This window comes from Siphateles boraxobius, unplaced genomic scaffold (genome assembly GCF_051911475.1).
Source record: "Siphateles boraxobius isolate OS27281-9 unplaced genomic scaffold, OSU_SipBor_1 1, whole genome shotgun sequence".
In the NCBI taxonomy this organism is placed as follows: domain Eukaryota; kingdom Metazoa; phylum Chordata; class Actinopteri; order Cypriniformes; family Leuciscidae; genus Siphateles; species Siphateles boraxobius.
The window spans coordinates 24,888,985-24,906,130 of record NW_027508699.1 but is presented as its reverse complement, the minus strand read 5'-3'; the positions used below and the strand labels follow the sequence as shown (position 1 = coordinate 24,906,130).

At 36.2% G+C, this 17,146-nt stretch overlaps 1 protein-coding gene across 1 annotated transcript; it reads right to left on the bottom strand.

Annotated features, from left to right (window-relative positions):
* Nucleotides 1–1,015: 1,015 nt before the first annotated feature.
* Nucleotides 1,016–16,352, bottom strand: ankhb (ANKH inorganic pyrophosphate transport regulator b). The gene is made up of 13 exons (XM_077230473.1): nucleotides 16,221–16,352; nucleotides 15,556–15,787; nucleotides 12,896–13,112; nucleotides 11,542–11,660; nucleotides 9,338–9,421; nucleotides 8,775–8,945; nucleotides 8,457–8,591; nucleotides 7,728–7,820; nucleotides 6,618–6,713; nucleotides 4,476–4,605; nucleotides 3,108–3,231; nucleotides 2,854–2,953; nucleotides 1,016–2,344 (listed from the first exon to the last, which is right to left on the bottom strand). The coding sequence occupies exons 2-13, from the start codon at nucleotides 15,649–15,651 to the stop codon at nucleotides 2,204–2,206; spliced, it is 1,506 nt and encodes a 501-aa protein (XP_077086588.1). The 5' UTR covers nucleotides 15,652–15,787; nucleotides 16,221–16,352; the 3' UTR covers nucleotides 1,016–2,203.
* Nucleotides 16,353–17,146: the final 794 nt, after the last annotated feature.

The window sequence follows — 17,146 nt, the reverse complement described above, 5'->3', positions numbered from 1 at the left end:
ATCACAGCTATACACATCAGATGTCTGCCAGGTAACACGTCAAAATATAGCTCAAACAGTATAGGGGAAATGGTTGATTAATGAAAAAAGATGACATTGATGGCACACTGCATTTACAATCAAAGTTTGTTGACACCAGAACAGCTGGAAACATCAAAATTCAAAGCGATAGTTCATGAAAATTCTGTCATAATTTTACTCACCCTTATGTCGTTCCAAAATTGTGACTTGCTTTCTTCTGCGAAACACAAAATTTCTAAAATATATATTTAGAAATAATGTCCTTATAATGAAAATTAAATGTGTCCCATGTTGTTTTGGACCACATTGACTTAAATATGGATAAAAGCAGTGAAAGTATTCTTCAAAATATTTTATTTTGTGTTTGGCAAGAAAGTAAGTCATAGTTTTGGAAGTAAATGATGACAGAATTTGTATTTCTAGTGGAACAACATCACTTTCATGAACTAGGCATCATGAAATTATTATATTATTACTATTTATAAATTACATGATAATGTTAACATATTCATGTTAACAATTGTTCATAATACATTAACTATAATGTTAATTTATACAACTAGAAAATATATCAAATGCAGTAATAATGGCACATTAATTAGTGCTAACGACTTTAAAATTATTGTAAAAAAAAGAAAGAAAGAAAAGAAAACAGGTGGTGCGTGATCATCTAGACATGACTCTACAATTACACTCACCATCCTGTGTTCAGATGTCATTGCTGTGTCAAAGTTGCACGATAGGGGGCGTCATTTCACCGCTATGAAATCAATGTAGTTGCTCACATTTTTACGACAGTTCGCAATGCAAATTAGATGTATATTTGATCTAATACTACTTTTAATTTTTTTTTTACAATTTTCGCGATAAATGCGACATCTATAGTATAATTTTCCATTTTCTGTATAGCAGACTTCTCATCAGCTGCAGTAAAAGTGACAAACACACCCACTTTTCTTCATTTTAATAGAAGACAGAACATAAGAACCTCATCATAAACCACTTTAAACCACATTTTCAATGTTTAATAAGAGGACCAAAGACTTTTTTGAAACTGTAATAAATGTTTCTATCATTATTTTGTATTGTCCAGGAAATCTCTAATACAAGCTAAGCCAGACTTCACTTACTAAATCTAAATGAAACAAACACCGGCTTAAGGAACCCTTCACACCAACAGCTGTGTATCATTGACCAATGGATAAACTTAAAAAACAACTCACGGGGAGGGATCATTAATCAGACTTTAAAGTACTTTAATATTTTCCATCACAAACATCCTGAGATACAAAATAAATACTTCAAACGAAACAAAAAAATACTTCCAATAGACTTCATTATGAAAACACAGTCCAATTCGTTCTTTTCCTACAATATACAGAGTACACAACATCACCCATACAAAATGTATCATATTTTATACACCTACAACATATGGTATGTATATTTAAAAAAATAGGTCCTCTAGATGACCTATAAACTCCAACCATTTTTCAAACTGTTGTTTTCTAAGATGTCCATCAAATTCATTCTCAAATCCAATATAAATATGTTATATATATTATATATATATATATATATATATATATAAAACCTCTGTTTACAATTCTTGTAATGACAAAAGCAAAAAAAAGTGTGAGTTGGTCCTTGAAACTGTGCAGTAACACAGGTCACTGCCTCTGGACCTCAAAAATCTTATCAAGTCTGGCCTTTCTGTGAAATAGTAGAGGTAAAGAAGAAGAAGGAACAGGAAATACATTCCAAGCGAATGATGTAACTCCATTTAGCATAGTCTTTCCTTTGAAATGTGTAGGACGGCAGCACATTAAAGATCAGCATACAGAAAAAATAAGTTAATGCACAATACTGCTTTGGTACAAATTAATATCTTCACTGTCCTGCATCAGAAGAAAAAAATCTCCTGACGGCAGCTGGAAGACGCATGTACGCATTTGTATGTATGCGTGTGTGTTGTAACAAAGATATGCTGCAGCCGACACCTGATATCTAAATCTCCATCGGTGTTTATTTAAACTGTGCACATTTAAAAGTGAGCTGCGCTCTCGCTTCGGCAGGAGGGAAAGGGCGGCAGCAGGGGACAGTAAGCAATAAGTACACTGCCCGAGAAAGCAAGAAGGCCCTGATTCCCACAATGCATCCTGCTCAGCCTAAAATCCACAGCTCAGTCTTCTTCCAACTCTTCCTCGTCCTCTTCTCTTAACTCCACGATGTCGTCCATGCGGCCCCCGACCCTGACCTCGTTCATGGGGGCAGAGTCCTCCCCATCAATGGTCATGTCTTCATCCGAGTCTTTCTTTTTCTTCTGTGTGGGCAGAAAGTCATTTTACCCCAACGCACTGGGTTTCATTGATTAAACACGAGCAGAACCTATTTATGTTTAAATCATTCATAAGCCATCCTTACATAATTTGTCATATCAAACTGAATGTGACATATTATGATAAAATGGTTTACAAAGGTTTTACAGTGAAATATGTGATGCAGTTTGTAAAAGGTAACACTTTGCAATAAGGTCTCATTTGCTAATGCATTAACTAACATGAGCTAACAATAGCAATATATTGTATACCGCATTTATTAACCTTTGTTAATGCTACTTAATAAAATGGTTCATATTCGTTCACAGTGCATTAACTAATGTTAACAGATACAACTTTTGATCTTAAAATTTTTATTAGTAATTGTTGAGATTAACAATAGCTAAGATTAATAAATGCTGTAGAAGTATCTTTCATTGTTATGTATTAACTAATACAAATTGAAAGCAACTTTAATCATCAGAAAAACTTACAGGCTTCAGTGTTATTGTACCTGTTTTCGGTAGACATAGCATGCTGCGATTGCAACCATAGTAGACTCCCCAAGGAAACCAGCCAGCAGAGATCCAACACCAAGTGTGGCCCCATGTACCCTGCACAATTTGAGCATAAAAAGCTTTCTAAAAAAGTCTAATACATTTTAATATACAATTTACAAGTCTGATGCACTAAAGTACAACAATTAGTAATATGTATGTTTCAAATTTCTACTCTGTACTAATGTAGAATCAAGCACAGCGCACTTACCCCATGTAAGGCAGCACTATGAGACTGGTGATGAGGACAATGATGCGGAGGACAGAGCTGGGTGCGAGGACAAAGGTTTTCTTCAGGGTCATGAGCCAACCAGTCAGGTGAGCACGAATCGTCACTGATGATAAAAACAAAATAGAATTCAGTTCATGCAAATTCGGTCTCAAGCAATCATTTGAACACATGTTTTACACGCCAGTGATTGCTTGGCTATCAGTATTGTTATATCATAAAAGTCAAGAACAATAAAATTCGAAGGTACTTTGAGCTCTCGTTGTGATTCTTTCTCTCTCTGTTTCTGTAAGCCTGGGGAATTGTAACTGAAGCATGACCTTTGCCTTTTCAAATGGACATTTTTTTAAAGAGCAACTGGTCCCCCTAAGACCATCTGTCCATTTGATGATGCACTGCACATCAGACCCTAGATCAACCATTTTTGTTTGTCATGAGAAGGCCCCTGGAGGTTTTGCAGCTACAAGACTTTACAGAAAGTTCTGCAGATTTAAACAGAATTTGAACATGGGTCATTCACAAAGTTCAATATACACTACTGTTCCAATGTCGGTATCAGTACCATTTTTCCAAGAAATTAATACTTTTATTCAGCAAAGACACATTAATTTGATCAAATAGTGACAGTAAAGGCATTTAGGCCTGGTTTCACAGACAGGAACTTACATTAAACCAGGATTAGGCCTTAGTTCAATTAGGATATTTAAAGTTGCAGTCCCTAGTTTTTCCTCTTTGTTGCCATCTCTGTTCGAAATCTGCAATTGCAGTTATTAGTGGAAATATCAACTTTACATGGGTTGTGCCTCGGCACGGCACAGCGTGGATGAATCTAATGTTTTGAGGAGAATGTGTGGCTGTCAGTCATTGTGCCGGTGGATACTGTCATTCAGAATCACAGATTCTACATTTTGGAAGTATGATTGACCAACGTAAGAATTTTCACCGGAAAATGTCATCTGAACAAGTAAGGAACATCCACTTTTGTTCTGAACAACCAAAAGAAAAAAAGCATTGCAGTAAATCGCGCTGATTAAATCTAACGATCGCTTATCATATCACGTCAAACCGTGCAAATTATACTTTGTTCTCAAATTGTTAATGTTAACGACATCAGCATTGAGACATAAGAGACTTCTTTCATTAAAGTTTTGAACGGTAGTGTATGTCCTGTGTTTTATGTGCTTGTTTATCAACTATTTTGACTGTTTATTATGCGTTCAGCTATTAATAGTAATCGTAATGGTTAAAATCATAATTTCTTTGTATTGTATCGTAAAAATCTGTAGACAGATATTTCCTCAAAATTGTGTCAAATGTTTGTCTTTATGGAAATCACTAAAAGTACAATACCTGGAATGGGAAAGAAGGAGAAAATCCGTAATGGGGTGATACACAGCTCAGCAAAGGCATGATCTACTCCTATGATATCCACCAGGATCCTCTCAGAAATGTGTGGCGCCCAGAACACCACAAAACAGAGCTGTACAGAGAAAGACAGACCACCTGAATGGGACTATATAGAAAATCTCACACATAACATAACATAACATAACATAACATAACATAACATAACATAACATAACATAACATAACATAACATAACATAACATAACATTTGGACAAAGTCAAAAAATAAAATAAAATAAAATATTCACTCACAAACCATCAATCAAACATCTATAGTAAAATACAAAGCAGTCGACAAGGGCAAAAAAGTGTATTCCTGGTTATTTCTGTGAAAAGGCCCTCTGATGGTACATCTAGCGGAATGTAATATAGTAGTATGCATGTTAATTTTAGAGCCAGCACACATCTGGAAGCTGGTATATTACACTTACCCTGTTAACACAGCTATCAAAACACTATCATTTACACTCAAACGTGTTTTTATCTATCTGGGTGGAGAAGAGCATTTGAAATGTGGGTAACAGCACTGGAATTAGAAGCGTATGCACAGATATGGCCTGACATGTTGGCACTGAGCAGATCTCAACACTTGCTACAACTCTTTAAAATCAATAACACAAGGGTCCTAAGGGAAAATGTCTTGAGCAAAATGTTGATATAGAATCTAGATGCCTTTAAGTTAAAATGTAAAGAAACCATAGTATACATCCATAGTGGCACATTCATGCAACATTTCAGTGAAGAGGCCATCTGGGCAAAACAATATAGCGCTTACATAAGAGATTAAACAGAAATCTTGCTGTAATAATGACAGACTCATACTCATTCAATCATGATTCTCCCTCCACATCACTTACAGAGAAGTGAAATTATGGAATTAAAATGATCACTGTAGTGCAATACGAAGCAGGCTTTTATCTAGGTCAGGGAGGGAAGATCTGACCCGGTTACAGAAGCAGAGAGCATCAATTAATCATTTAGCCTGACTCTAAAAGTACTCACAATAACAAAACACACTATCCTAATGCACTCCTTACGGCTTTACAACTATGTGTTTAGTAGCTGAATAAGAAGCCTTTGGATTTTTGTCTATTGCATTTTATATTCAGGGGACAAATGGATGAATAAGATATATATAAAATATAATGTTTACTGATTACGCTATGTGGGTTTATATATTATACATGCAGACAAAAGGCAGCAAAGTAAAAAAAACAACAACTAAGTGCACTGTAGCCAGATTTAACTACTGATTAGACCCTATTTAGGGTGACCAGACGTCCCGTTTTCAGCTCTATTTTTAGTGTCCCGACTTCTAGACTTCTAGACCTCCCGAAAATCTAGTTTTGTCCCGTACTACTTCTTTCCTAAATTGTCTTTGCTAGGTGATCATAAAAGGGTGCAGTAGTCTTCTGTCATGTGAGAATGGCTAATCAAATGTACTAATCAAAGTATATTTTGGAGAACACAATTACCATCCAATCACAATTCGTTATCGAGTAAACTGCAGTAAGTGAAGGCGGGATATTAGAGAGCTTAAGGAGCTCAATTAGGAGATCAAGTCAGATGTGTAAATGTCAAATAAGCGCGTGTTTACATTTGATGAGGATCTTCAAAAAGAGTTTAACAAGTTATTATGCGCAGTAAGTTGTGAAAAAAAGAACTCTTAGTATCGGGCTGAATGACACACACCAGAAGCGCTTTTTCAGACAGAGCTCTTGAGCTCAAACTCTGCCTGAATTCATTTCTCTTTGCGCCTGAATGGTCAAATACAGACACAGTTGTCAAAATGCCCATCATGTGGAGTATCTAACTTAAATACAGTCAGTTACAGTTTAAGTGATGTGAACTAACTAACTCTATCTACCATGTTTAATTTTCGAGCTTTCCATATATGGGTTGTTTTGATTGATAGCCTCCTTCTGATTGGCTAAACAAAAAATATGACTGCAGCCCACAGTCACAATAAACTTCCACAGCACCTTTAAAGTCCCTGAACTTCAGCAAACTGCAGTTACCAAAATATTAAACAAGCGTTATTAAAGCCAGACGAAGACCGAAGATTGAGAATGTGGATAAACTTACTGTTATAGAAAGAGCCAAACAAACAAAAGTGAATCGCTTAATGTCGGATTTTGTCACAACTGCACTGCTGTTGGCCAACTTGTTGCTCGGGTTATTCTAGAAAATGAGAAGAGAACAAAGACAAACAACAGACGTGAGGAAAGCAGTTAATTTCTTCTTTATAATGTACAATGTTTTGAGCATTTATAATGTACACTATCATTCAAAAGTTTGGGGTCAGTAACATTTGAAGAAATTAATATTTTTTATTCAGCAAAAATGCATAATTGATCAAAAGTCACAGTAAAGATATTTATTATATGAAAAAATGTATCACTGTTTCCACAAAAATATTATGCAGGACAGCTGTTTTTTTAACATTGATAATAATAAGAAATGTTTCTTTAGCACAAGAGCTACAGAAAACTCAGCTTTGCCATCACAGGATTAAATGACATTAATTACAGTTATATTAAATTGTAATAATATTTCACAGTATTACTGTTTTTACTGTATTTTTGATCAAATAACTGTAGCCTTGGTAAGCGTAAGTGACCTTACTAAAAAAACATCTCTTAAAATCCTTTACAGACCTATAACTTTTAAACAGTAATGTAGATCATCTTTATCCATTAAAAACGATCTACGGTTGGCCAGCCACCTGCAGCCAGAGAACATCAACACATTTCCTGTGGACTTTCTAATTGTGAGTCCTTTTTCTAAGGGAAAATATCCATAAATAACACCACACCACTGTGCGCCTTTTTAATTACAGTCTCTGGGACTCTAGCTGCAGGTCTGTCTCCTTGTACCCACTCTGTTTAACCAAAAAAATAACTGCTTTCTCATAAATTAGAACAAGATAATAGATATACTGCAGTATTACCACAAAAGGTGGAAGATATAAACTAATTTTGTCATCCCTTGAGACAAAGTAAGACAGTGTGGTATAAATAAAAAAGCAAAAAAAACTGCACACTGATTCCTTTTACTGATCCTTCAGGAAGAATGGTTGGAGGAGATGATGAACTTAAGTATATATTCAAAAGATGATCAGCATTAAGCATTCTGAGTAGTGTATGTTTACGGATTAAAAAAAATGTTAGTTGAAGGTATACCACAAACACTTACCTTATCAAATGCAGGGTAAACAGCTCTGAGTTCAGTGAGCCAGCCATATGGCATATGACCCACTGGATATGTTGCTGTGAGAACTGCAACAGCCTGGAAAACAACGGAAAGATGATGGTAACATTAAACACCCACAATCTAATCTGTTTATTCTGAATGATTCTATAGCTGAGTGACGTAAAATATTTCTGACATCTAGGCACCAAACAACTAAAGCAACATTAAAGCTTGTTTTGTCATTACAGTAATTGTTTAAACCTAGCTTTAAAAATAAAGCAGGGGAAAAAGTGGTAAAGTTGGTCCATAAATGCAGCACTCAGGATGCAAAGACCCAGTTATCTTACTCTTGAGTCAATTTATTTTTTATTTCAGTTTTAGTTTTATCAATTTTAAGTTTTTCATTTAATATTTATATTTTATTTTAGCTTTAAATTACCAAAACAATTTTTTAATAGTTTTAGTTTACAACAAAATCAAGTCCAACTCTGTTTACATCTGAGAGCACTGCTTCAGTTAATGTAAAAATAGATTGCACATTTAGAAGAACTAAAACATTTCCTCCATCCCTTCTCAGCATATTTTCATAGCAAGAAAATATGCAGAGCTGCTGAAGTTTAAGTATTAGCTACATATTCACACATATGCTGTATCTAAATGACTGAAAATAATGATTTTGACTACAAGTTGATATTTAAATACTTAAAATGCATGTGCTTTTGCCAGACTAACCTCCGTGGCAGCTGTGCTTCCTTTCAGATCCCGTGACACAAACAGGTTGACGATGGGTCTGCTAATCCGCTGCGTAGCCAGGATAAGAGCCAGCGGCCACCAAAAGCCTAGCATCTTTTTAATAGTAGCATCACCCTATTACACAGAGTGATTGTCAGTATATAGCACACATTTGAGGGGGCAGAGCAAGGATAAATGAGTATAGAAAACCAATAAACTGACCAATGTAGCTGTGATACTAAACTGAGCAGGACAATAACAACAGATTTACACAATGCCAGTTGGTAGAATTGGTGTAAAGATAGTCAATAGACGTACCCCAACCTCTGGCCCACTGGAGTCGGGGATGTTGTCATGAACGGTCCTGTAGTACCCCAAACCAACGATAGTGAAGCGTACCAAGGCTCCCATATACAAAGAGAGGATTGGGATCAACAAGGGCTCCACACACTCTAGGTGACTGTGGAGCAAAATAGCCACAAATACAACCTAGCGAGAGAGAGAGAGAGCGAGAGAGCGAGAGAGAGAGAGAGAGAGAGAGAGAGAGAGAGAGAGAGAGAGAGAGAGAGAGAGAGACCGTGTAACCTGATTATAACGACAGTGATAAATATAGCCATTCTCATGGCACATACAGACTATTATTAATTCAAACCCAAATACATGATAAATAAAAACAAATTAGACCACGGATATGAAAAGCATTGACATTATAGATAACCCATTATATCACATTATCTCACCTTCAATTATCCTTTATACACAACCATATTCACATTCACAAAACATTGAAAATATAAACATCACTAATATATCAATACAGATTGTAAATATGCATCTGAAATCAAAGAATTAAATGCTGATTCAATGAATCTGACACTTACCTGTGCAACGACATCAGAAATAGAGGCACATCCCACCAGGAGACTGTGCTTGTGCTTCAGAAGGATTCCAGCATGAGTCCAGGCCTGAAATTAGAGACAAGAGCTAATATCAACTGTCACTAATCCAATCCAATTTTTTCTGCGTTTTAGATTATAGAAGGTACTTCCAGTTTGGGAATGTTGTACTCAAAAAGACTGAGACCAATAAATTCAAATCATAAGGTTGCGCTACAATTGACAAATAATACTTATCTGTCAGTGACTAAATAAGCTGTAAGATTTCTTTCAAGTGAAAAGATCTCAAGCGAAATGGTGTAACAAAAAATATCTATGGCAATAGCTGCATTATTTTCCTCCTGATTAATTTCTATTACCAGTTCTGACAGTTCAGTTCTATTCCTCTTTAACAGTCTGAAAAAAATACAACATTTCTTAGGGATTCACCGATATGAAAATGCTGTCCAATACCGATAATTCTATATATTTGACAGCCGATAACCGATATATTGGCCGATAAATCTAAATCCAAATTCTTATCTAATTTTTGAGAGCCTGATTACAAAAACAAAAGTCTCACCATTAAAATCCATGTCCCAAGCACACAATTATAATGATGTTCTCTTAACTGTATGTTGCACTTAACTGTATTTTCCTTTTTTGGAAGTGATTCCAATCATATTTCAAGCAATTCAAAACCATCATGTTGAACAGTGCACATCGACGTGTCTCAGCTAAAGGAACTAATATATTATTTATCAGCTTTAATATATCTACCCAATTTTTTCATTGGGACAATAACAATAACATTAAAAATGAAAATATATCAGCCGATACCGATATGGTGGCCCATATATTGTGCATCTAATACAGTGCATTTGTTGTCTGTTCTGTTCTCCCAATTTAATTTAAGATATATCCCATGAATAATTCACTGGAATGTACTAAGAATCTCTCGTTTTTCTCCCCAAATCCTCATGTCTCTTTCCAGGTTTGTTTTCACACGGCCGAATTAAAATGTAATTGTCTCCCCTTTTCACTTCTAATCACTATTAGCAGTGTTTACTGGAATGTTTCTACAATATTTATTGTCTGTCAAAATGATGGAATCACATTGAAAAATTAACATTGAATGTTGCAGTTAATGGACATTTTTTTATTAAAGCAACATATGTTAAATAATATAGACAAATAGTACAGTGATATTTAACCTGTAATATTGCAGTGGGAATAAGCTTTAGGGGTTTTAGATGGTCTGTTGTAATCATTTGTTAATGCTTTTACACTTTTACATTTCTATTTAATGTGTGATGGTTAGAGGGTGAGTAGAATAATGTCATCTCATTGCACCAGTTTTTGAAAATGCTTATTATTGCATCCATAGAGTGAACCTTTAACTTATTGTTCACACTCCCATAATTTGCGCAAAGCATTATGGTGTGTAGGGAAAAGCTGGATACAATTCGCTTTAGTAGACCCTTAAGTACATAAAGAGATGGAGCAGGGACCCTCTGTTACATATTATATTAACTTGTAGGGTGTATTTTACTAATATAGTACTATATTGATGCATTTGCATACTATATATTGATGATAACATTGCAAAGACATTAAAATAAACATGAGTCATGTAGTTTTATATTACTGTATCCACTACCGTTCAAAATTCTTGGGTCTGATTTTTAATGCATTTATCTGATTAAAATATTAAAATTAACAGTAATATTGTGAAATATTTTAAAGTTAAACTGTTTTCTATTTTTATATATATATATTTCAAAATGTAATTTACTCCTGAATTTTCAGTATCATTACTCCAGTGTTGGTGCTCAAGAAACATTTCTGATTATTAGCAATGTCCTAAACAGTTTTCTTGCTTAGCATTTTTATGAATTTCCATTCGTTTATAAAAAAAAAATAGTTGGGTTCAACCTCTAGTCTAGAGACATAACACTTTAAACAAAACATTGCTGCAGTTTAGCCTTCCACTGAGAGGCACAGGATGTTCAGCATGGGCTGTTATTTATCCAAAGGAGCTTGATGGTTTTCCAGATCTGAATAGGGTCTGATGCCTGGCTGTACCACACGATTAAACACACATACTCTCTGCCCATCTGTGCCAGGCAGACGAGCCGGATCTGACGGTCATACCAAGAACATATTATGACATTACAACTGCATATCTCCAGGGATGACATGTCACTCACCATGGCGTCAAGTAAAGGAAAAGCAGCCAGATAGAGAAACGCCTTCCGGGTCTTACTCCCCACAGACTCATCCACATGATGTAGTTTGTTAATGATGTAATAGCCAAGATCTGTGTAGGCTAAACAAGGAAAAGTGAGAACAAGATTAATTTGTATATTTATCAATAATGTACACAAATGACATGCAAGGATACAGAAGTTCTAATATTATATTATATTACTCTGGGATAGGCATCCCTGTGACCCTACATAGAACAAGTTGTTTGGAGAATGGATGGATACTATAATATAAGAATGTAATTTTAAAATTTGTTCTCATGTCTCCCATGTCTTTTCCCTTTTTCTCAGTAATGTGTGCAGTGACGTGATCCACAGATGGATGACGCAGGTCTACAAAACTCAATGGCTGTGCAAATGGGCATAACATGTCTGAGACCACACGCAAGATGATGGAGAGTTACCATGTTATGTTAACAAACTATAAGTTCTTCATTTAAAAGCACATCATTAAGTGCGGCAGCCAGGTGTTGGCATGGTGGTTAAAAATTCATCCCTTCCTCCAAGAGGGTGGTGGTTTGTATCCTATATCCCTCGAGGTTACCCTGGTAACATTCTTTCTTTCACTCATAGCAGTAACTGTCATATGGGCACTACTTAGCAGCTGAAAATGGCTCCGATTTTTTGCTTTGTATGTAAATGACTATTTGTGTAAATGCAAATGAATTTTGGGTAGAGAAACTGACGTATCCAACGTGAATATCCTTCATTCTTCTAATAAAATGACTAATTACACTGTAAATTTAGACTGTTTAAAGACGATTGGATTGTTTTTAACCACAACCCACAAACTTAAGTATTTGTAATTTGGTAAATATGGGTGGCAGGACTTATTTCCTGCTGAGTAGGTGTGCAGTATTTTGCCCAATTTGTTTAATGACAATATAATAATAGAGGATGAACGAAGATCCAAAAATAAATGGCAATCTACTACCCCCGTGAGTTTGGATAGTTTGTTTGAGAGAGGCCTCTCCATTCACAGGGAGTACACTGGACAAGCATGTAGTAACCTGGTAAAAAAAAGCCTTTCCGTCAACACAGCCGATGAACCGTGTTTGGAATATAATGTTCCTTTGTGCAATGACTTTTCCAGAGAATAGTTACATCTGCCTTCTATGAGTAGAGTCTGCGTGATTAAGACCATTTGAGGTCCTTCTCCAGTCATAACACAGCTCACTAAGTCTACCATCATGACATATTTGTTTAGAAAAGTGCAAAACAAAACGGTGTGCCCTGTACATTTAGTACAACCTCATGCAAGAGGTGGAGTGAGGAAATGATAGACTGGCAGACTGACCAATGAGAGAATGGAAAATTATAGCCACGGTTCCTGCAGCAACCATACAGAGGACCGCCTTGGTTCTGTCCCGTTTACTGTTGACAAACACCAGCCCTACATTCTTGAAATCACTCATAGGGCCTGTGAAGAACTTCATGAGGGAGTAGGCCAGACCATAGCTGGCCAGCATTTCCACAGCATCCTCTTTGACTGCTGCTATTCCCCTGTTTAAAGCCTGTAGAGGAAGAGAGAAAAATTATACAAATTTATAAGAAACACCATTTTTTCAGCATTATATAAAAAAAACAGGCAAGTAGAGTGATTAAAGAATGCCGATTAAGTCACATTATCGATTTTCTAAAGTGGAGGGATGAATTGAAATGGTGATAAACAAACACTCATCATGGGATTCTTTAACACAAAGAGGGTGTTATACCCAAGATATACAGCACAATCCCTGTATAAACTGACTAAATGCCTTTCATGGCATGTCCCCCTGAAAAGGATCAAAATGTGAAGACTGGTATTTGCTATGCTGGATAAGTTTGTGTTACACAGGACTGCTGGCTTCTCTCTCTTTTAAAGCTGAATATGTGTTAAAATTAATTAATTAATTAATTAATTGTCACAATGCACCATGTGCTGCTAAATATCACAGTATAAAAGTCTGTACACTGTCCGAACACTATCAAGGAACATTTCTAAGCAGAAAAATAAGAAGAGTTATAAGATTACATTTATTCATGGACTTTTATTGAGATAAACACCTGAAAAGTGATCAGAATCAACAGTCAATGTAGTCTCAATCCTCTCAAAGAAAGTGGAGATAGAGTAACTCTAACCGACTATATTGTGACAATAAAGCTGTAAAGATATTTTCATATACCAGAATATATCCCCGTCACATGAGATGGTGATTTGTAAATGTGTCAGATGTCAAACTTGTTGGAAAATGCTGAGGTGTACATAAGTTCTACTTGCTCTTGAAGTTGTAGGTGTTACTGCACAATTAAATAAACATCTGTCCTGTCCTTGACTATAACCTGGTGGCACCATTCTGTAATATTTACTGCTTAAGGAGAACATTGCTTATGTTTAAATCTTAAGATTTCATTTGGATAAAACAGTAGATAATCAGTCACAGAATTAATAAGCCACAAAGTCTGTACAATAAGAGATAAAGTCAAAAGGACACATGAATGTACGCTTTTTTCCTCCTTATCTGCTGCCTTTTTCTGACTCTCTTTGTCTGCCACTTCATCTCCAACGCCTTACAACAATGTGCAGAGAGATAATGGTTGTCTGTTACTGTGGGCAGACAGGCTCTTAGGGTTCCTGCTCACATTTCTTCTTTCTGCTATAAGTGATTCTGAAAAATTAATTTGGTATCTAAAAAAAACGAAAGGCAATATTTCATTCCAGTTTTCCCAAAATCAAATGAATTCTTCAGTGTAGTGACTTGCATCCATCAAATTCATTCTAATTTCAAAATGTTCTCATTTTGTGATCTTTACTTACCAAAAAAATAATTTGTCATTATGACAACTGAGGGATTGCATCAACACACTACATTTCCTCATCAACTGTCAATTGCAACAGCTAGATCAACCAATATGGCCAATAACAACATGGTTATTTTATGTTTCTAATAACTGATATTTAAAGCCAGTTTATAGTTTTATTTCTGCTTACACAATAAGTTTTCATTATACTACAACGCTAAAACATTATAAATATAATAAAAACATTTAACTATTATAATTATTATTATGTAAAATGGTTAAGCTACTGAATAACATTTATTTCAGTGTGAAATGTGTAGCTTAATAATTACATAATTATTACATTTTTTGAATAACAGCCATTTATTTTCCAGTGAAAAGTGTCAAAATCCAAACAATTATGAAATAATGCTATTAAATTATTTTAAAACCCAATATTAAAACACCGATTATCGGTCTGTCTATAATGCCCTCAAACATTGAATAAAAAAGTGAATGTGCACAAATATTTGAGTTTAATGAGACAATGAATAATATATATTTGTGTGAACATTTTTTTAAATCTATGGAACTCATGATAATGAGAAAGACTTCCCAATGTGTAGAAATTATTTATTAAAACCTCGGGAAGAAACATAAGAGCATCAAAATGAGATGTGAATTACGTGAATAAAATATTTATCAGCCAAAGGTTTTTGTAGCCAACCCATTTAAACAGGTAGAGACTGCGATAAATTATATAAATACTGTAAGCCGCAGTACATTTGTTAATGGTTGACAAAAACAAGGCCAGTTCACGCAGAGGTAAAACAAAATCAGCCCATCCAAAAGTGCACATTCATCTCTGTCAGATTGCTTATGCATTGTTCGGTGTGACACGTTACTGGATGCGCTGTATGGCCAGCTGTTGACGAACACAGCTGATCGGCTCATGTTGTTTGTGATGATGCCGTTAACGAAGGGCCGCTGTTTACCTGTTTCCTTACGAAATAAAAGCACAGGATGGCCCTAACCTATAAATTACGTTAGCAACACGTATATGCCCGAACCAGATAAACAGACCTCTTGAGGTATGCCATTGCTGCAGTGTCCAGCTCCAAGGATACACAACACACAAACAATATACGTCACGACGTGCTTTTTTTTTTTTTTTACTGACAATTCATTCACACTTGCCTGTTCGCCGAGGTCGATGGCTATGTTGGTAATGGCCAGCGGCACCAGGAAACGGATGAGAGGCAAGTAGTGCGTGAGCGCTGGGAATTTCACCATGTTCGCCGGGAAGATAGCGGCGGCACTGCCAACATCAGCTGCTCGGATCTGGAAGGATGAGAGGCCGGTCACCGCCTGTCGAGTTCTGAGTGTTTTCTAGCAGAAATCCACCGAGATCAGGTCCGTCCCTGCCCTCCTACACAACAACGGCATCATAAACAATGTTCTGGTGCATGGGAAAATAGGAGGGTCACCAGAAATTTCTGCTGACGGCTTCTCCATTGTTCACCCATCAGTGGAGAGGAAAAAGATACATAATCGGCTGCGGCGATTAAGTTCGGCACAAGCCATATACATGGAGTCGCTCAGCCAGACGCTATTCTGCTGTAGATAGCATCTCGGTTTACTGTACTTAAATCATCATCCTTCCTTAACAACACGTGGGAGACGGTCGCTGCATAAAGGCCACTCCTCTTCTAAACGTCACTTGCTGCGTGCAGAGACACAGACATAACGTTCCTGAACAACATACGACGGTCCAAAATTGAGTTCATTCTCAGATAACGGCTTGCAAGAGAGGTCTTGGCACTGCACAAGGAGATGAAATGGCCGTCCTCCTTATTTCTTACCTGGCTGGCTGCATGTAGGCCTACACGTTAATTTGACATGAAATGTTAGCGCAATAAATAAGTAAATATCAAATTGAGACAAAGACATTTAACAAAATTTTAGTAACGCTCAATTATCTGAGCGAAAACCGAACATCTTATCTGTCGGCCAGCAGGTGGGGCTGCGGAGCAGGCAAGACTTATGAGAAGCACTTCTGTCTGTCAAACTGTCAATTAAAGGGACCGTTCACCCATAAATCACAATCATTCATACATATTTCTAAATCTTTATGACAGTGACCACATCTCCTATTGTGCTCCATGTGTTTACTCCTGTAGAGATAAACTATCAACTCTGCGCAGCCCAAAATAAACTTTTTATATACAAATGCAACTAGCAAAAATATAAGGATTGTTCAAATTAATAAATATATCAAATAGCTCAGTAATCTTTCAACCATGGGGGCTGGGGCCCACTAAGGGCCTCAGCAAACCTCCAAGGGGGCTAAAGGGCGACTTAAAAATAGTTCAACTAATAAATCTCTTATTATTAACTAATAAAGGTCTCTGCAGGACAGTAATAGGAGTTACCAGATCAGTGGGCGAGGCCATAAACAGGGGCACTTCCAGTGCTCCTGAAGATCTAAATGACCATATTACATTTGCAGGGAGGTAGACCTCCAGGAACAGGATTGGGAACCCCAGATATAGACCATATTAGGCTACTTCTGCATTGCATTGGTTTCCATTAATTACGGGACTTCTTTTCTCAAGTGCCGATCGGCTTGGCCAGTCAGAAACATATGAAGGTGCTAGCAAAACATGCTCCAAAATATTTGATCGATTTTCTAATGATACATTTTTAGCACCATGAAATGTAAACCATACAAGATCAAGTGATGCTGAACACAAAATCAGAAACCATTTACAGATTAAAATTAGAAAAG